Here is a 21,471-nt window from a genome sequence, read left to right on the forward strand (position 1 = left end):
TATACTAACGCCTGTGGTGAGACGATGGTGACCAGATCTTTCTAGCGATGCTCGCAAGAAAAGTTGTTACCTTCCTGCTCTGCGGTGTGAACCCAAGTAGATCCAGAACTACTCTATGAGAAAAGTCCTGATGCTACCCACCCTACCCCCACAGTTGACTGAAAGCAGGATGGGCCTCGATCTGAGCATGCTCCGTAGGTCAAATGCGTGGGTTTTTATTACCACCACCCCACACCTCTATTTCCAGTTCTCCAAGGAGACTTCCATCTAGCCCTCACCTATGAATTGATGAAATACATTTACATTATACATTCTCTAAGTTTCATTTCTGTACTAAACTAGATCACCAGACAAATATATCCATGGACTACACTTTAGATCTGCTGGCGATATTTTTTCAGAGAACTAGTTTTAGTTTTAAGCTTGGGCTTTTTTTATATTTTTAGACAAGAGTCTTGATGTGTTACCTAGGCTGGAGTGCAGTGGTGCCATCTTGGCTCACTGCAACTTCTGCTTCTCAGGTTCAAGTGCTTCAGCCTCCCTTGTAGCTGGGATTACAAGTGAATACCATCGCATCGGCTAATTTTTGTATTCTTAGTGGAGACGGGATTTTGCCATGTTGAACAGTCTGGTCTCAAATTCCCAGCCTCAAGTGATCCTCTCGCCTTGGCCTCCCAAAGTGCTGTGATTATAGGCATGAGTCACCACGCCCAGCCTATGCCTTGACTTCTATGTAGTTAATCACAGTAGTAGCTACATTAAGAACATGTTTATGAACTCCAAGTACCATCAAATTATGATCCTGTTCTCTCAATCTTATTTTAAATTCATTTTGTAAACCTCAAATCCTTTCAATAAGCAGAATGGGTCTATATAACAAAAGGACTACTATTACGGAGTGTGAGGATTTTTCTTTTTCTTTTTTTTTTTTTTTTTGGAGACAGAGTTTCACTCTTCTTGCCCAGGCTAGAGTGCAATGATGTGATCTTAGCTACTGCAATCACCACTTCCTGGGTTCAAGCAATTCTCCTGCCTCGGCCTCCTGAGTAGCTGGGAGTACAGGTGCCTGTCGCCACGCCTGGCTAATTTCTGTGTTTTTAGTAAAGACGGGGTTTCACCATGTTGGCCAGGCTGGTCTTTAACTCCTGACCTCAGGTGATCTGCCCACCTCAGCCTCCCAAAGTGCTGGGATGACAGGTGTGAGCCATCACGGCCAGCAAAAAATGAGCTTTTGGTTTTTTTTTACTATTAAGACCTCAAGTCTAACTTTAATACAGGAGATAACATTTTAACTGATATTTGAATTTTCTTTTATGGTGCTATAATTTAACTTGTTATTGTTTTATTTATTTTTCTTTAGAAATGGCATTTCACTACATTGCCCAGGATGGAGTATAGTAGCTATTCACAGACTTAATTATAGCTCACTGCAGCCTCACATTACTGGGCTCAAGCAATCCTCCTGCCTCAGCCTCCTCCTGGGTAGTGGGGACTACAGGTACACACTGCATGCCCAAATCTGTCCTTTTAGTTCATGTATTTTCTGCAAAAGCTTATCCATTCATTTAATCTTCTTAGGTAGTTTACACATGGTTTTACACCTTTCATTTGCACCAAATTTTAGCACTTAACTTAGAACAAACCATATTCATTGTTGTGATTATTATTACAGGTTTGAGCATTCCTAACCCAAAAATCAAAACTCCGAAATGCTCTAAAATCCCAAATTTTTCAGTGGCGACATGACACCACAAGTGGGAAATTCCACACCTGGCCTCATGTGATGGGCTGTAGCCAAAACTGTTACATGCACAAAACTGCTTAAAATGTGGTATAATATTACCTTCAGGCTATGTATGTAAGTTATATATACAACAAATGAATTCTGTGTTTGGACTTGGGTCCCAGTCCCAAGTTATCTTATATATGTGTAAATATTCCAAAATCTGGGAAAACCACAAAAATCTGAAACACTTCTGGTCCCAAGGCTTTCGGATAAGGGATACTCAACCTGTAGTGCTCGCTTCCAACTAGAAACTCTCTGAGTTCCTTTTAGAGACCCGAGTGGCCTGTCTTACTGGTGTCAAGGGATCACGTTCTCCTCCCCCAGCTCCGTACAACCCCTATAATTTTACAGTACAATACAGAAAACTCCTTTTCCATTTCTACCACAGTTTATGCTCCAGTATTTATTTCATAATGTAAAAGAACTCCCCTGCCACTGTCTCTCGTCCCGCTTTCCATTCTTGTAGGACTTACACTATGTTACAGATCTGCTTATTGTCCATTTCCCCCACTAAAATGTTAGCTCCACGAGGGCACCGTTCACCACCATATCCTCACGCCTAGAACAGGACCAAGAACATGGTTAGTGCTCAGTATGGGTTGACTGAATGAATGTGGCTATTTATTACCATTCCTCCCTTTATAAGATGCTGAAGACAATTCTCCATAGATCTCTTTCTACCTATCTGTGAACAGAGGCAATGACTGCCTTTGTTTTGCAACATCTTTTCAAGGATATCTGTATAACAGCTTTCAGAGACAGAGACAGTGCCTCCTTCAAGAGAAAAGGCTAGACCACTTACTGTCTAATAAGGATCCCTAAGTCCAAGGTTCCTCTCCTCTAATACAACTCACTGCATGCACAGGCTTTCCCTGGTCTTCTCTGCATTATCCCATAGCAACAGATACTCAGGGGATAAGCACAAATGCAAATGCTCTGGCTACTGCTGCTGCTGTAAGAAACTGGCCTTTGTCTCTGACCCAGGAGACTCGTGTCTTTGGCCAGTATCTGTGAAACCATGGCAGGTTAAGGTTAATTTGTTAGCCTGCAAATAAGGTAACTCTCAGGCCCCACTCAGCGTTTGCCAAAGGGGCAAAGTGAGAGCAAGTTTGTTTTGGTAAGGTCTTTTAGGCTCTACAAAACTCCAAAAGGTTTGTCATAGTTTTCCAAGAAAAAAAAGATAACAGAACAGTGAAAGTAAGTAAACCCTTTTCCTCAAGTACTCTCTAATCCCTGTAAGGGATCATCTTTTCTGTAACATCTGAGTAAAGCTGTCCTTTTATTTTTCTAAAATAAATGTTTTACTTTGTGATTAAAACATTGACAAAGTTTTAAGTAATTAAAAATTAAAACATTGTGTCTTTGACTATTATGCCAAGAGGCACTTTGTACACTTTCTTAACCGTCTGACTGAGATCTTTGTTTTCACTTTGAAAACCTCTGACTATCTTCCTTAACTATGTTTTCTGTGTATTTCATCTGGAACTCCCGTCATTATGATATGAATCGCCACAATCTATTTTCTGGGTTCATTAAGTTTTGTCTGTACTGCTGTTAATTGTTTAATCTATTTAGGTTTTAGTTTTGATGTCCTTTTTTTTTTTAACCAATTTGTGCTGCCTGAAGTAGTTTTTTAAAGGAAAATAAACATATGAGGGCTTTAATCCTCTTGAAAAATGAAACACTAACATTTAAAGAGTGCCAAGCATGCAGTCCTCACATTCTGAGAAAGTCCATCTCACCAGGGAATATATCTTGAGGTCATTAGTAACTAGTAGAACACAGAGTTAAACATTTCCACATTTAGATGAAGAAAACAGGGCAAAACTAACTGATTTTCTCAAATTCAATTACTGGCAAAATAAAGGTGGTGGGAACCATTAAGGTACATATGCTCATTTTGCATCTCCAAAAACCAACCAACCAAAAACCAGAAATCTGTCATTTTTAGCAGCTAGACAGTGTCTAACGAACTCATGTTCTTCATAAAGGTCATCATAAAATCATTTTTAGCATAAGAAATGTTTCAACCCTTGCTTTCCCCTTTATTGAATGAAATGTGTAGTGGGCTAAGAAATCCAGTAACTCCCATGCTACAAGCTGCACAAGAGAGACACAGTGCAGACGGGAGTGTCCAGATTGCCAAAAAGTAGAATTCCCAAAGACATTTTGTTCATTTAAAATACTTTGATGTCACTAGAGTCAGAGCAGATACAGTGTGATTAATGAAAATCCAGATAGCCTGTAGTCTCCTATTGGCCTTTTTTTACTAAGTGGAATGATTAAACATGTGGTACTAAAAAATCAGAGAACACTCCTGAATACGAGTTCATTAATGTAACTGTGAGATCAGCTTACTGGGCTGTTTACCCACTGGTTACTTCAGGTTTCCAACCTTGAGGAAAGTCAAAAGTATTCATAGATGAGAAAAGGTGAACCAGCTTTTCATGAATTATGGAAAGAGATTTAAAGAAAAAAAAAGTCTCGTAAGAGGCAGCTAAGCCTTCTTCACCACACCAACAAGGGCGGGTCTCAGGAGCTGCCCATGCAGCTTGAACCTCACTTTAGTAACCAGAACCACTGGGCTCAGCTCTTTCCCCTAAACCAGCATGTGGAACAAGACCTCATGCTAGATCTTCCTGTGATTCGTAAGTGTGACGGTTGGGTTTTCACGCTGGGTTTTCATGTGTGAGATATGGCTCCTTCAAACCTTGTTACAACACCGGCACATTGCCTGTCGGATGTGAACAAAGATGAAAAAAAGACTGCATGCTCATAAGGGTGGAACTTGGCACTGACAGGGTTCGGCTTGGCAGTGCTTGCTGAACACTTCCTGAATCTGGACTTCACTCATTGTGAGAGTCTCACAGAGGTTCTTCAGGTGAGGGTTATTGTCTTTAATTTCTTCTTCTGGAACACACAGTGTTGCCTTCTCCAAAACATCTGCCACCTCTAACGAGTCCTTGCAGAAGCCCTGAATGCTGTACGTATTTGCCTCCTCCACTAATTTTTGGCTGCTCTGCTGCAAGCCCTCAGTATCTGCCAATGCTTGCTTATCTTCTTCCACAGCCTCCTTCAGTTGCTCTTCCAACTTGACTTCTTCCATGAGTATCTTGTCTGTAGAGGGAGTATCTGTCCCCCATTTGGTTTGGATCCACGTCCTCTTCCAAGTGCTGGCAACTGTTCTTTTGTTTTGTAGTTGTGTGCAGAACTGAGAAGGTCTGGAGACACTGCCAACACCAGGAGACTGCGTGGTACCAGCCTCACGCATGGAGCCACCATGGCTGCCCCGGGATGATGATATAAGTTTTCCCTCGCCTGTCACTCTATGCTTCTATGACACGTTTTAAATTATTTTTATTCCTTCAATATAATTATCAAATTCATCTTATATCTACTTTTGTTCCTTATGACATAGATTCAGAGAGCTCAGAGCTATTTCCACTGCCTCACTTCTCATCCTCAGTGCTCCTAATTTTAAAATTGGGTCCTGGGTTGCTATCCCTGCTGAAGTTCTCACAATAATTAAAGTCTATTTGCTGGTTAAAGTTGCTCTGTTTTGGATACATACTTCTGTTCTTCTAACAGTAATTATACAGCAGGGCAAATTACTCCTTGCATAAATACATAGTTTAGAACAGTGGAGTCATTGTAAGGTACAGGAGGACACTTATCTCTACTTATTCCAGGAAAGATCACAGGAATGAAGATATAGCCATGTCTTAAATTGTGTATTTTTTGTCCTCATTCAAGTACAAAGCTTTAGGTCCATATAATATAATCAGTATCAGATTTTTTTTTTTTTTTTTTTTTTTGGAGACAGAGTGTTTTGCTCCTGTTGCTCAGGCTGGAGTGCAATGGCGCAATCTTGGCTAACTGCAACCTTCACCTCCCAGGTTCAAGTGATTCTCCTGCCTCAGCCTCTCTAGTAGCTGGGATTATAGGCGCCCGCCACCACGCCCACCTAATTTTTTGTATTTTTAGTAGAGACAGGTTTTCACTATGTTGGCCAGGCTGGTCTCGAACTCATGACCTCAGGCGATCCCCCTGCCTCAGCCTCCCAAAGTGCTGGGATTACAGGCGTGAGCCACATAAATAAAACAGGTACAATCTAATTCAAAACAAAAAAGGCAACATCTGTTTTAAAATATTTTTTATCTCAATGGAAAACCAAAGATTATGCTGACATCAGTATGATTAGAAAAAAATTCTTTAGTGTTTGGAAGTGAATCCTTCTCTGTCTGATAATTCTGCTTCTAGTCATGATGGAATATTCTAATGGCATCAGGTTTACCCTACCATCTTAACAAATTGAAAGGTCAGACAAATATATGAACGAAGGTTTTCAGACACTAGATGACAGGCAAACAGCAGATTAACTCCTGAAAGAAGGGAAACAAACATAGTCTGTCCTAGAGTGTCCCAGCTCACTGCTGGGAGAGTTTTTAAGTCATGGCACAGGGAGAGACCACTCAAACAGAACCTAGCTGACTTGGTGAACTGAGGAGACAGCATTTGGAGTTCAGGGAGGCCAATGTGACCAGAATCTGCATGGCAAAATATCATGCAAATGCTACGAAGGGCAGAGGGCTACAAAGAAAAAGCTCCAAGTATCTGCAGAGGGTTCCCTTGAGTGTGGCTGCCCATGCATATGAGGAAACTACCCAAGATGAGAGAAAGAACCACCAAGTAACATGTAGAATCACAGCACAAAGGACGGGAGGAAGAAATGTAAGAATCCTGTTTAAGATTCTTATGTGTAAAGTGGTATAATACTATTGTTTTAATTTTTCTTTTTTCTGTAAAGTGGCATACTACTATTTGAAGGTAGGTAAGTTAAAGATGTATTCTGTAAACCCCAGAACAACCAGTAACAAAAACCAAACCAAACAAAACAAAGAGGTATAGCTAACAAGCTGATAGTGGAGATAAAGGTGTGGTCATAAAGAAGGCAAGAAAAGAGGAGAAAAGGAACTAAGACAAGATGAGATAAACACAAAGAGCAAGATGGCAGGGGTAAACTTTCCCTTATCAAAAATTACATTAGGTTGGGCATGGTGGCTCATGCCTGTAATCCCAGCACTTTGGGAGGCTGACGCGGGTGGATCATCGGAGGTCAGGAGTTCAAGACCAGCCTGACCAACATGGAGAAACCCCGTCTCTACTAAAAATACAAAAAAATTAGCCCGGCATGGTGGTGCATGCCTGTAATTCCAGCTACTTGGGAGGCTGAGGCAGGAGAATTGCTTGAACCCGGGAAGCAGAGGTTGTGGTGAGCCGAGATCGTGCCATTGCACTCCAGCCTGGGCAACAAGACTAAAACTCTGTCTCCCAAAAAAAAAAAAAAAAAAAAAAAACAAAAAACACCTTAAATATAAGTGCTATAAACAGTCTGATTAAATGTCAGAGATTATCAGAGTAGATTAAAAAACAAGACCCCACTTCATGTTGTCTGTAAGAAATTTACTATAAAGATACAAATATGTTAAAAACTAATGAAAGGAAGAGGATACTCTGAAACAATGAAAAAGAGCTTAAGTGGTTAATACAAATGTTAGACAAAGTAAACTTAAGAACATGGACCATATTACCAAGAACAGAGAGGGGTATCTCATCATAAAAAAGGGGTTAATTCTTCAAGAAGACACAGCAATCCTAAATATGTATATACTGATAACACTGCTTCAAAACACGTAAGACAAAATTTGACAGAACTGAAAGGAGAAACAAATTCACAATGATATTTGGAGATTTCAGGATTCCTCACTTAGTAATTGACAGAGAAGTGATTTTTAAAACGTCAGTAAAGACAGAAAACTTGAATGATGCTATCAACCAACTTGACCTATCTGACTCTGGTAGAACACTCAACCCAATAAAAACATAATACATATTCCACCTGACAAAATAATAATGGTAGTAACTTATATACAGATAATGCCTATTACGCACTAAGTACTTTTACAATGCTATTTTGTATAATTCTCACAAGTCTATCAGGTAGTACACTTATGATATTTACAAATGAGGAAGCTGAGGTCTGAATATGTTAAGTAACTTGAATAATGTTGCAGTCACTTACATAATAAAGACAAGAATTGGAACCCAGGTCTGTGCACTTAAATCCAAAGCCTGAGCTGTTGACTATGCTACAACTACCTCAGTAAGCCAAAGAGAGGACTGAAGACTCTTCAGAAGAACACCAATCCCTCTGACTCTGGAGGTCTGTAGGCCAGTCAAAGACAGGAAAACCCTACTCATTTCCTTTATTGTTTTGCTTACAACATGCTTCCCTCCCACACATACTTATCCAAAGAGACAATTTGCTTAAAAAAAAAATCCCCTTTTAAAATATAAATGACAATTAATTCTACTAGCTAGTTATGATCATAGAAGTTACTAAAATCAACACTTGGTTGTTTTTCTCTAAGTTTTCTAAAAATCAACCCCTACTAAGAGGCCAGAAGTTTGGATTAGAGAGTGGAAAGTGAGAGACAGTTCAGGTGTTCGATACACAGGAAGGAGGTGAGTTATGTCTGAACAGCCGATAGGGATTCAGTGTGTAAGATGAAAGAAGTGAAGAAGAAGGAAATATGGAAAACAACAACCTCATCCACATTACAGTTTATAGTTCTGGCTAGGGCTCAAATGGCAAGTGCTTGCTCTTCAACTTAAAGTCACCTTGTGTTTGTTTTTTGCTTGTTTTAATCAGGGTCTCACTCTTCACCCAGGCTGGAGTACAGTGGCACAATCACAGTTTACTGCTGCCTTAACCTCCCAGACTGAAAGGATCCTCCCACCTTAGCCTCCACAGTAGATAGGGCTACAAGCACTAGTTCGGTTGATTTTTTTTTTTTTTTTAAGAGATGAGATCTCACTATGTTGCCCGGACTGCTCTTCAACTCTTGGGATCAAGCAATCCTCCTGCCTCATTTCAGTCTCCAGAACACTGGGATTACAAGCACGAGCCAGTGGACCCAGCTTCGCCTTATGTTTTTAATACAGAAACAAAGCTTGTGTTTCAGGTATAGCAAGCAGACCATGATTGTCAAGCCTTCCATTGCCCATCGCCCAATCTCTCTCTCCCTATCTTTTTTTTTTTTTTTTTTTTTTTTTTTTGAGAAGGAGTCTCACACTCTGCTGGCCAGGCGGGAGTACATTGGTATAATCTCGGCTCGCTGCAACACTGCCTTCCAGGTTCAAGTGATACTCCTGCCTCAGCCTCCTGAGTAGCTGGGATTACAGGCACAGGCCACCGTGCTCGGCCAATTTTTGTATTTTCAGTAGAGACAGGTTTCACCATGTTGGCCAGGCTGGTCTCGAACTCCTGGCCTCAAGTGATCTGCCCATCTCGGCCTCTGAAAGTGTTGGAATTACAGCCATGAGCCACTGCACCTGGCTTGTCTCCATGCTTCTTCCACAGCCTGCAGAACCGTGAGCCAAATGAACCTCTTTCCTTTGCAAGTGACCCAGCCTCAGGTATTACTTTGTAGTAATGCAAACGGATAAAGCCATTGTTTTATGTCCCTTACAGGATAGTTACCAAATTCAGGAAAATTTACACTGATACAATACTTTTACTCAATTGAAAATCCATATTCCAATTTTCTCAACTGTTCACAATGTTCCCAGCCTTTGTTTCTCTCGCATGACATTTTTGAAGAACACAGGCCAGGTATCTTGTTGAATGCCATTTAGATTGGGTTTCCCAGTTGTTTCCTCATGACTGGATTCAGGTTGTTAAAAATTTTCGGCTTAGACATTTCATAAATGATGTTGTGTTCTCAAAGTGTCGTGTCTGGAAGCACATGACATCTATCCTTGCCTCCTACATCACCATTTTATAGTTACCATTTCTCCATTTATAATTAATAAATAATCTGGCTGGGCATAGTAACTCATGCCTGTACTCCCAGCACTTTGAGGCTGCAGTGGTGGGATCACTTGAGGTCAGGAGTTCAAGACCAGCCTAGGCAACATAGCGAGACCCATCTCCTGTCTCCACAAAAAAAGGAAAAAAAGAAAAATAAATAAATAAATAAATAATTCATAGGCAGTTAATTTGAGATCATGTTCATAACTTGTTCCCTGGGAAACTCCCTCCCCTCATCCCAGATTTAGCACCCAGATAAACTTTACTTGAATCAATTTTTACTACTAACATGACTACAACTTTTTTTTTTTTTGACATGAAGTCTTGCTCTTGTTGCCCAGGCTGGAGTACAATGGCATGATCTCAGCTCACCGCAACCTCCGCCTCCTGGGTTCGAGCGAGTCTCCTGCCTCAGCCTCCCAAGTAGCTGGGATTACAGGCATGCACCACCATGCCCAGCTAATTTTTTATATTTTTAGTAGAGACGGGGTTTCTCCATGTTGGTCAGGTTGGTCTCGAACTCCCAACCTAAGGTGATCCACCCACCTCGGCCTCCCAAAGTGCTGGGATTACAGGCGTGAGCCCCTGCGCCAGCTGTATTTCTCTATTTTACTAGTTAAATTAACACATGGATTGTGATTTTGTTTAATCAGTTACACTCCATTTATTGTCCTTATTTATTGATTTCTTCACTTTATTTTTTTTTTAAGAGGGGGCCTCGCTTCGTGCAATCTCTTGTCTCTCCCAGGTTCAAGCAATTCTCCCGACTCCACCTCCCAAGTAGCTGGGATTACAGGCGCACACCTCCACACCTCACTAATTTGGTATTTTTAGTAGAGACGGGGTTGCACCATGTTGACCAGGCTGGTCTTGAACTCCCAACCTTAGGTGATCTGCCTGCCTTGGCCTCCCAAAGTGCTGGGATTACAGGCGCGAGCCACCGTGCCCAGCCTTATTGTCCTTATTTATTTTGACACTCAAACTTATCCCACACTTGACCAGTGGAAATTCCTCCAAGCTGGCTTCTGGATCTTCTGAAATGTCCCCAAAATATTGAAGGGGCCCTTTTTTCCCTGTCCCAGCCCCAGAATCAGTCATTTCTCCAAGCAGCCCTGGTTCACTTTAATGAATAATAGTATTTAGAATCTAAGGTCTGGGTGGTATTGGTATTTTAACTCTAAAAAAGAAAAGATACGCTTTGTAGGATCACTGTCTTCAGATCTGTTCGTGAATGAGGTACAAAAGATGATACTTGGGATGACAAGATTATAGGAGTTCTGAAAGAAAAGGGCACTTTGAGATGTATAAGCAAATATCTCAGCTTGGCCAACCACTGTGACTTCCTCTATACAGCTCACTCACCCTGACTGTGGAGACTAAAACACTTTAACTGAGTCTTTACAGTCAAGATATTCCATGTACTTTCTCTGAAGGCGTATCCAACTCTACAAGAATGTGAAAATATTCTTCAAATTCCGTAGAAGGTTATTTGTATTTTGCCTGCTACCAAGCTCCTATGTATGGCGTAAAAGCTTTCCTTTATGCTACTAACAGAAACAAGTAAAATATCAAGAGCAAGGGCATCACGGACTAAAGAAGATAAAGAATACGAAATACAAAAAGTCTGTTTCTAGTCTAGACCCAATACATTAAAACTGCACTCAGGCTAACCTTATCCACACACAATGGCCAAAGAAGTAATCAGTGTGAAATGCAAAATTTACCTGGCTAAGTTATATTAAGTGGTCTGTGAAACAAAGATACAATGGAATCTTCTTTTCTAACATGAATTTTTAAATACTTTAAGGTCTTTATCCCCAAAAGCTTTCTACAGACAAAAAGCAACTAAAGAACAAAAAATCGAAAGGACAAAACTACCATCAAAAAGATGGGGGACGGGGAGAGACAAGAACAAAGGTAAAAACCATTCTGCATACATATTTTTGAAATAAAAGTCACCTGGATTGTTTCTTTTTTAAATTAATGAATTTTTTTTAGAGATAGTGTCTCACTCTGCTGTCCAGGCCGGAATACAGTGGCACAATTACAGCTCACTACAGCCACTAACTCCTGGGCTCATGTAATCTTCCTACCTTAGTCTTCCAAGTAGCTGGGATTATAGGTAGGTACAAGCCACGGCACCCAGCTCCAGAATTGTTTCTGTTTAAAGTACAGCCTCTGCACTAAATTGTAAATCTCCTTTCCATAGTATAATGCACACTGTACAAAGGCTTTTGAGACACAGGTTTTTAAAACCACCAAGGAGAGTCAGTGAATATAAATGACAATTATGTACTTAAGTAACAGAAACTTAATTATATATATATATTTACTATTGATTATATATATTAAATAACCTAGGTTTCTGAAGTGTACACATTGAATAAAGGAATATACTGGAAAAATATTGACCCAGGAGTTAGGAGACCCGAGTTCTTATACACAAACTCACTGTGCAGCTTTGGGTAAATTAGTTAACCTTTATGGACTTTCATAATGTCATCTGCAAAATCAGGCTATTAGAGCTGATAATTTTATAATTTTCTTACTATTTTATCTGTTATCATAAATACTTATCATTTCACTACATACCATCAGTAAACAGACTTTAAGCTAAATAGGAATTAAGGATTTTTTTTTTTTTTTTTTTTTTTTTGAGACAGAGTCTCGCTCTGGAGTGCAGTGGTGCAATCCTGGCTCACCACAAGCTCCACCTCCCAGGTTCACGCCATTCTCCTGCCTCAGCCTCCCGAGTAGCTGGGACTACAGGTGCCCGCCACCACTCCCAGCTAATTTTTTTTGTTTTCTTGTATTTTTAGTGGAGATAGGGTTTCAATGGCCTTGTGCTCCCTGCAAGATTATTCTATCAGAAGAATAACTTGCATTTTAAAAAAGCTAACACTTTCTGGAGATCTACTGTGTGTGTCAGGCACTGTGCTAAGCTCTTTACATGCATTAACTCATTGAATCCTCATCACATGCCTCTGGTAGGTATTACTGTCCCTCACTGTGGACAAGACTTGGAGTTGTTAGTCCGCCCAGGGTCACAAAGCTGGTAAATGACAAAGCTAGGACTCAAACCAGGAGTGACTCCAAAGTCACCTTACTAACCACCTGGCTATCCCACCTCCTAATAAATAAATCATGAGCCCAATACATTCTTATCTAATCTCTGGCAAGTACTAATTTTTTTCTCCTTTATAGTAGAGACAAAATTGCTACAACTGGCAGCCAACCAAGAAACAACTCATTTTTGTACTTTTTCTAGAGACAGGGTTTCACCATGTTGCCCGGGCTGGTCTCAAACTCCCAAGTTCAGGTGATCCATCCGTCATGGCCTCCCAAGTGGCCTCCCAAAGTGCTGAGATTATATAGGTGTGAGCCACTGCACCTGGTATCCAATCCATGTCTTACAGAGAAGTGTGTTTTTGGTTCTATGCAATATTTCCTTTTATTTCCTTATAATAAAACAAAAGGAAACACCAAAAGTCACAAAACCTAGAAGACCGGCAAGGATCTTAAGGGGTAACACTGTCTTATTATTCATTCTGTTGCCTCCAGGGGAGAAGACCTCATTACAATTACCATAGGGTAGGAAGTGGGGAGCAAGTGAGGGGGCTCCCAGAGAACAGGTCTTCTGACAGCATCAGTGGTGGTTCCCAGTCTCTCCCATTATTTCACATTGACTGCATAACTGAGTAACAACATAAATTTTCAGAGACTGAAGCCTAACAGAGATGCTTTCCTGCTTCATGTTGGGCCACTTCAACTGGCTAGGCTGCTCAATTGTAGAACAACTGTGACTTAAGTGACAATCCTCTTGCTGGTTACATGGCATTTTAAGAAGCAGGGTGAATATGATCACCTACATACAAACCCATGCACTGGAAAATAGCTACTACGGCTCACTCTCATCCCCCCAGGAGCCCAATGTGGGCCTTTTCCTATATTTTCTCAATACACTTTCTCAAGACACAAGTTGTCTCTCAAATAAGCTCTCGAGCAGAAGATCTCTCTCAGATGACTTTCAAGCCTAGAAATCACCATTTCTGACAAGCTGTGAACAGTGAGGGTATTACACCACAGAACAAACCAGGATCCACAAATAAAGGCACAAAAAACAAAACATCCAAAGAGACAGTCATTTGGATGGGGATGAATTTCATAAACAAAACTACCTATTTCAATTCTCTTTATTCCTCCTATAAACAGATTTCTCTAAAACACAATGTCTTTCAACCAAAGGAGTATTGGTTTCATATATTGTCTGACCCTCAAACCCACTTTCAGTCTCAAATCTGAGCTGATGTTCTCAAAAAGTTGATAGACATTACAAAGCTGAGCCTGTGAGCATTGTGGATCTACTCTGTGTCTCACTCAGGCAGAGAAGAAAAAAAGAGTATCAGAACATTACCCTTCTTTGATCCGACCCTGGAAGACGCACTGAAGAATTTCTTCACTGTGGTAACCTCGCGGGTCTTCTCGTTGGTTTTCTTTTCTTCAAACTTGGAGAATGTGAGGGATTGGGCCCCTTGGCTGCTCTGACTGCTGGCAAAGGCCTCTTCTTCCTCCCGCTGGAGTCTGCAATTCAAGAAAGGATTAGAATGATCTAGATATTCTCCAAGGTTCTCTGTATCTGAAGGTTATTACTCCATTAATTCAGGAGGATCTAAAGATTTTAGAACTAGAGACTAAATATACCAAATCAGCCTGAGGTCTCACATAGCTACAGGATGGGCTGCTCTTCATGCACTACAGATTTCAAATGGGATCTTCTCATGCTCATTCAGCAACTGCTCTAGGGCTACATGAAAGAAATCAAGTCTAGTCCTTTTCCCTAACAAGCTCAAGGTTAGAACAGACGAAAAGGTAAGTAAACTGCCACATAATGGGACAGCTGCTACATTAGAGAGTAAAAATTGAGTGCTGTGAGAACACAGGAAAGAACAACTCAATCTGCTGGGGGAGTCTGTTGGGGCCTTACAACAGTGATGATTGGGCTGGGTCTTAAAGGATACATAGGATCCTTTTTTGTTTGTTTTTTATTGAGACAGAGTGTCACTCCATCACCCAGGCTGGGGTGCAATGGTACGATCTTGGCTCACTACAACCTCTGCCTCCCAAGTTCAAGCAATTCTCCTCCCTCAGCCTTCCAAGTTATTGAGACTATAGGCACACACCACCACGCCTGACTAATAAGGCTGAATAGTATTCTAAGTGAAAGGATATTCCAGGAAGAAGGAACTACAGATGTGCAAGCCTGTGGTTTGCTTCACAACAAGGTGAATGTAGCCAGAGCACTGGGTGTGTAATGAACTGTGATGCTGGATACATTTCATCATGTGGTGGGGAAGAAAGACTGTAAATCCAAAAAGTTATCGTTGTCAGATCTGTGCTTTAGAAAGATCATGCAGGTAGCTGTGTGAACAACCTGAAGGGTAGAGAAACTAGAGACAGGGACAAGAAGTAAGAGTATATTATAAAGGTTTAAGTAAAAGAAAATAAGTACCTGGGAAATAAGAGTATAAAAGGTAAAATTCAGAAGCCTTTTCTGAGTTGGAAGAAATAGAACTTAGTCAAGTTGTAGGTAGCAAGGGAGATGAAACAGAAATCAAGAATGAAAACAAGATTTTTTAGCTAACTTGGTAAATAGTGATGCCATTAATTGACTCAAGAGAAGGATTAGGAGGAAAATGTTCAGAATGGGGAGAATAATAAATAAAAGCAATAAAATTTGGCTTTGGATTAGCTGCATGTGAACCATCTGTAATAATTACCAAACACAGGCCGGATATGGTGGCTCACGCCTGTAATACCAGCACGCAGGGAGGCCAACGTGCTCGGCCGGATCACTTGAGTTCAGGAGTTTGAGACCAGCCTGGGCAACATGGTGAAACCCTGTCTCTACACAAAATACAAAAACTAGCTGGGCATGGTGTCATGCTCCTGTAGTCCTAGCTACTTGGGAGGCTGAAGTAGGAGGATCACTTGAGCCCAGGAAGCAGAGGTTGCAGTGAGTCAAGACTGCACCACTGCACTCTAGCAGGGATGACAGAGCAAGACCCTGTCTCAAAACAAACAAACAAAAAACTCAAGCACTATCTATAAGACAGTGGTTCTCAAAGTGTGATTCCCCAGACAGTAGGAGCAGCATCACCAGGCAACTTGTTAGAAATGCAAATTCTCTAGTCTTACTCCCAAGCTACTAAAATCAGAGACTCTGAGGGTAAGGTCCAGCAGTCACTGCTTTTACAAACTTTCCAAGTGATTTAGCAGCGTCACAATTAAAAGCAGTAAGAAACAGAAATGCCTATCTCCATTCTTCCACTCCAAGGAGCTTACTGTCTAAATTTGAGAACTAAGACTAACACAACCCAAGGAAAATAATCAGAAGTTAAGACATACACAAAATGAAGAAACTACTGAAAGCTGTTCATCAAAGGCTAACTGAGAAGAAGAGGGGAAAACATCCTTTTCCTTAATATTAAACTGATGTGCTGATAGCTCAATGCAGAAGAGAAAAATGTATTTCGACGGTGACAGAACTATGTATCCAGTCACGTCACTGTTCAACCACTCCTAGTTAAGTCCTTTTACCGCTCTGCCAGCTCCCAGTCCTCCTGCATCTCCTACAGCCTGGCCTTGTGGTACTCTTCCCTCCAGTGCTTGGAGCAGAAACCCTGCCAGGCTGGGTTGCCGTAGTAACCACATTCTTTCTTGCACAGGATCCACATGAATTCCGCTGCGTTCGGACTTCGGGCTCATCTTCTTCCTGCTAACCAATGAACAAACAACAAAGTGTTGTTGAAAATGAATCATCATTCTACTAACTAAAATCTTACCAATTATGAACAAAAAGTGAGTGATTCCATTATCTTCAAGCCGTAAGAGAGGGAAGAAGGGAATGAAGGAGGGTGGGAAGGAGGGAGGGAAAGAGGGGAGGAAGGAAGAAGAAAAAAAGGTATATATAGTAAATTCCTGGGGTTTCACCATGTTAGCCAGGATGGTCTCGATCTCCTTACCTCATGATCCACAGTTATATTAAAAAAAGACTTATTCCCTGCCCAAAATACAAAGAACCCATTAAGAAAGAGCTAACATTAGATTAAAGACCTAAATGTATAGGCTTGAAACTAGAAAACTCCTAGAAGAAAACTTAGGGGAAAAGCTTCCCGACACTGGATTTTGCAAGGACTTCTAGGATATGACACCAAAAGCACAGGCAACAAAAGCAAAATCAGACAAATACATTAATTCCATCAAACTTGAAAATGCTTGCACAACACAGGAACCAAAATCTAATAAGGGGTTAATATCCAGAATATAAAGGAACTCTTACCACTCAATAACAAAAAAAACCAAGATGATCTGGTTAACAAATGGGAAAAAGACTTCAATAGACAATTATCCAAAGACATACAAACAGCCAATAAACATGTGAAAAAGTGCTCAACATCACTAATTAGGGAAATGCAAATCAAAACCTTCGTACCCATTAGGATGACTACTATAAAAAAATATGCAGTTTTTGATGCAGTGGCAAATAAGCATATAAATACTTGTTCAACATTGTTCAGTCATTAGAGAAATGCAAATTAAAACCACCATGAGATATCAAATCATTAGAATGGCTAAAACAAAAAATACTGACACAGCCTGGGCAACACGGGCAAAATCCAGTCTCTACCAAAAAATACAAAAAAAAAAAAAAAAATTAGGCAGGGATGGTGGTGCATGGATATGGTTCCAGCTACTCAGTAGGCTGAGGTGGGAGGATCACTTGAGCCCAGGAGGTGGAAGCTGCAGCAAGCCAGTATCATCACACCACTGCACTTCAGCCTGGGTGACAGAGTGAGACCCCACCTCAGAAAAAAGATAAATACTGATAATACCAAGTGGCGGCAGGGATGCAGAGCAACTACAACCCTCACACATTCCTAGTGGAATACAAAATAGTACAGACACTAGAGAAAACACTTTTATAGTTTCTCAAAAATGTATACATACAATGACCATCCAACCATACAATCCCTTTCCTGGGTATTCCCTCTAGAGAAATAAAAACTGCTATTTACAAAATTCTATACACAAACAGTTATAGTAGCATTATCTGTGATGACAAAAAATGACCACTAAAATATCTTTCAATGGGAGAATGAATAAACAAACTATGGTACATCCATACAACAGAATGCTACTCAGGAAAACAACAGGTATCAGTACACCCAACAACTTCGATGAATCTCAAAGGCTTTATGCTGACAGAAGCCAGCATCTTAGTTCCTTCTGGCTGCAGGAACAAAATACCATAAACTGGGTAGGTCACAAAAAACAGAAATTTATTTCTCACAGTTCAGGAAGCTGGCAAGTTCAAGATCAAGAAGTCAACAGATGTTGGTGTCTGGTGGTTCAATGAAGGTACCTTCTCCCTGTGTCCTCACATGGTGGGAGCGGAAGACAGGCTAGGCTCTCTGCAGTCTCTTATAAGGGCACTTATAAGCCCCAGTCATGGGGGCTCCACTTTCATGAACTACTCACCTCCCAAAGGCTCCACCTCCTAGTAGCATCACCTTGCGGTTTAGATTTTCAACATACGAATTCGGGGGACACACAAAGATTCAGACCATAGCAGCCATCTTAAAAGTTTACACATTGTATGATTCCATTTAGGAACTAGGGGTAGGAAAGGATGTGACTATAAAGGATTAGCACAAGAAAGTTTTTGGGTGATGAAACTTCTGTATTCTGATTGTGGAGGTGTTTACATAAATCTATTAAAATTTTAAAATTCCAGCCGGGCGCAGTGGCTCATGCCTGTAATCCCAGCACTTTGGGAGGCCGAGGCGGGCGGATCACAAGGGCAGATCGAGACCATCCTGGTTAACATGGTGAAACCCTAACTCTACTAAAAATACAAAAAAATTAGCTGGGCGTGGTGGTGGGCGCCTGTAGTCCCAGCTACTTGGGAGGCTGAGGCAGGAGAATGGCGTGAACCCGGAAGGTGGAGCTTGCAGTGAGCCGAGATCGCACCACTGCACTCCAGAATGGGCGACAGAGCCAGACTTCGTCTCAAAAAAAGAAAAAAGAAAAAAAAAAAAAAAAAATTCCCAGAACATTATACTCCTCCCAAATAAATTTTACTCTATGATTAAAAACAAAAAAAATTGGCCAGACATCGCTCATGCCTGTAATCCCAGCACTTTCGGAGGCGGAGACGGGTGGATCACCCGAGGTTAGGAGTTCGAGACCAGCCTGGCCAACATGGCAAACGCTGTCTCTATTAAACACACAAAAATTTGTTGCCACCACTGCACTCCAGCCTGGGCAACAGAGCAAGATGCCATCTCAAAATAACAAAAAACAAAACAAAACAAAACAAAACTTGAGAGGCAATTTCTAGGTTGGATTAGGGAGAAGTACAGAACAGGAGACATGGAAACTGACCAAGAAGCAACTACAATTAGAGGACTAGAGGTAACACAGTGGGTAGCCAGGTATGGTGGCGCTGACCTGTAATCCCAGCTACTTGGGAGGCTGAGGCACAAGAATTGCTTGGACCTGCGCGCAGAGACTGCAGGAAGCCGAGATCGCACCAGGGCACTCCAGTCTGGGCAACAGAGTGAAACCCTGTCTCAAAAATAAATAAATAAATTAATTAATTAATTAATTAAATATGTAACACAGTGGGAATGGAAAGACGACAGATGGAAATCTACCTTAGAGGTAAGATCTGTAATAGTTACTTAATGAGACTTGGCAGGGAGAGGGAAATCAAATAACATTAAGAAATCCTGGCCAGGCACGGTCGCTCACGCCTGTAATCCCAGCACTTTGGGAGGCTGACACGGGCGGATCACCTGAGGTTGGGAGTTCGAGATCAGCCTGACCAACATGGAGAAACCCCGTCTCTACTGAAAATACAAAAAAATTATCCAGGCATGGTAGTGCATGCCTGTAATTCCAGCTACTCAGGAGGCTGAGGCAGGAGAATTGCTTGAACTCGGGAAGCAGAGGTTGCAGTGAGCCAAGATGGTGCAATTGCACTCCAGCCCCGGCAACAAGAGTGAAACTCTGTCTCAAAAAAAAAAAAAAAGAAATCTCGACTTATTCCATCAAAAAGGGAGTAAGTGGCAGAGTCATCACTAAGCTTCCCCAATTTTTTTTTTTTTTTTTTTTTAAGAAGACAGGGTCTGTCAGGCTGGAGTACAGTGGTGTGATCACAGCTCACTGCAGCCTTGACTTCCCGAGCTCAAGCAATACTCCCACCACTCAGCCACCACGCCTGGCTAACTGTTGTATTTTTTTTGTAGAGGCGGTGTTTTGCCACGTTACCCAGGTGGTCCTGAACTCTAGGGCTCCACTAAGCCTACACTTAGTATGCCAAGTCCTGGGTTTCAAATTATTTTGAAAGTTTGAGCTAATCTTGCCATTATCATCCTGCTGTCCCTTCCCTTCCAAGAGAAATGGGCAAAAGGAAATACCTATTTTTTCGCATAGATCAATTCACTTTTTAAAATTTTGTACTGTAAGTATGATAGTACTAGTCCATGTTACTAAAATAAACACAGTTTGGGGAATCTGCCTAGCACATGTGCAAATACCTCCCGTGTATCAGGAAACTGTCCTCTCAATCCGCAAAGATAAGCTGGCAGCAGCTACATTTGTATAAGGTGAATGGTCCCCCAATTCAGGGTCACAGCTGATTCTCTCTGTGTTAGAGTCTTTTGCTTGGAGTTTTGGATATGGGACTAAATCGGGGCTGTTCTCTTGAATGATGGAACTGTGTAACATGATCATCTTCCATCAAGTGGTCTGAGTATCAGGACAGTCTACAGAGTGAAACAGACATACCCCCAAGAAGCAGAGAAAAGTAGAAGGCCCAGTAGGTCCTGAGTGATTTCAATCTCCCAGATCCAATCCCTGGCTAAGGTTTAGCTGCACGCCCACCCTCAGATTCTGAGACATACACACTGGTTCCCTAACTGCTTTTTTCTTTTTTTCTTAAGCTGGTTCCAGTAGAGCCAAAAGAGTCTATGCCAAAAGACTTCTACAGATGCTCTTTAAGAGCTAGAAAAACATAAAGGAGTGCTCTGTGCATTACTTGGCATACATTAAAAGCTCTATATGTATTAGACAGAAACAGTAACAATAGCTCTGAGTCTAAGAAGACTGATTTGGTGGCCAGGCGCGGTGGCTCACGCCTGTAATCCCAGCACTTTGGGAGGCCAGGACGGGTGGATCATGAGGTAAGGAGATCGAGACCATCCTGGCTAACATGGTGAAACCCCGTCTCCACTAAAAATACAAAAAATTAGCCGGGCGTGGTGGCGGGCACCTGTAGTCCTAGCTACTTGGGAGGCTGAGGCGGGAGAATGGCATGAACTGGGAAGGCAGAGCTTGCAGTGAGCCGAGATCGCGCCACTGCACTCCAGCCTGGGCAACAGAGCACGACTCCGTCTCAAAAAAAAAAAAAAGAAGACTGATTTGATGTGGACCATGAAATCACAGGGATCTGCACTCGAACCCCAGCTTTGCCACGTACTAGAAATGTGACTGTAGGCAAACTATGTAATATTTCTGAAACTCCCTTTCCTATCTCTCTCTCCAACCTCACTGCTCCTATCATTCTCCACCTTTATACCAAATTAAACCTCACAGGACCTGTGCACCCATGACCTTCACTCTCTGGTGCTACACCTGTGATTATGTCACCTTTCACTGCAAAAAGGACTTTGCAGATATAATTGAGTTGACTAATCATTAAAACAAGGAGATTATCCTAGATATCTAGATGGGCCCAATGAAGCACATG

The 21,471-nt window shown here is 41.4% G+C and overlaps 1 protein-coding gene and 2 pseudogenes across 1 annotated transcript in view; 1 reads left to right on the forward strand and 2 right to left on the reverse strand.

Moving 5' to 3' along the window:
* LOC101002198 (rab5 GDP/GTP exchange factor) overlaps positions 1-16,427 on the reverse strand; it is a 29,563-nt gene extending 13,136 nt beyond the window's left edge. The window contains 3 exon segments of the mRNA XM_017956672.3: positions 14,074-14,240; positions 16,257-16,385; positions 16,387-16,427. Coding sequence (XP_017812161.3) covers positions 14,074-14,240; positions 16,257-16,385; positions 16,387-16,424 — 334 coding nt within the window. The 5' untranslated portion in view covers positions 16,425-16,427.
* On the reverse strand, positions 3,380-5,600 carry LOC103882777 (annotated as a pseudogene).
* LOC116274818 lies at positions 4,420-4,530 on the forward strand (annotated as a pseudogene).
* Positions 16,428-21,471: the final 5,044 nt, after the last annotated feature.

Source organism: Papio anubis, chromosome 4 (genome assembly GCF_008728515.1).
Source record: "Papio anubis isolate 15944 chromosome 4, Panubis1.0, whole genome shotgun sequence".
NCBI classification, from domain to species: Eukaryota; Metazoa; Chordata; class Mammalia; order Primates; family Cercopithecidae; genus Papio; species Papio anubis.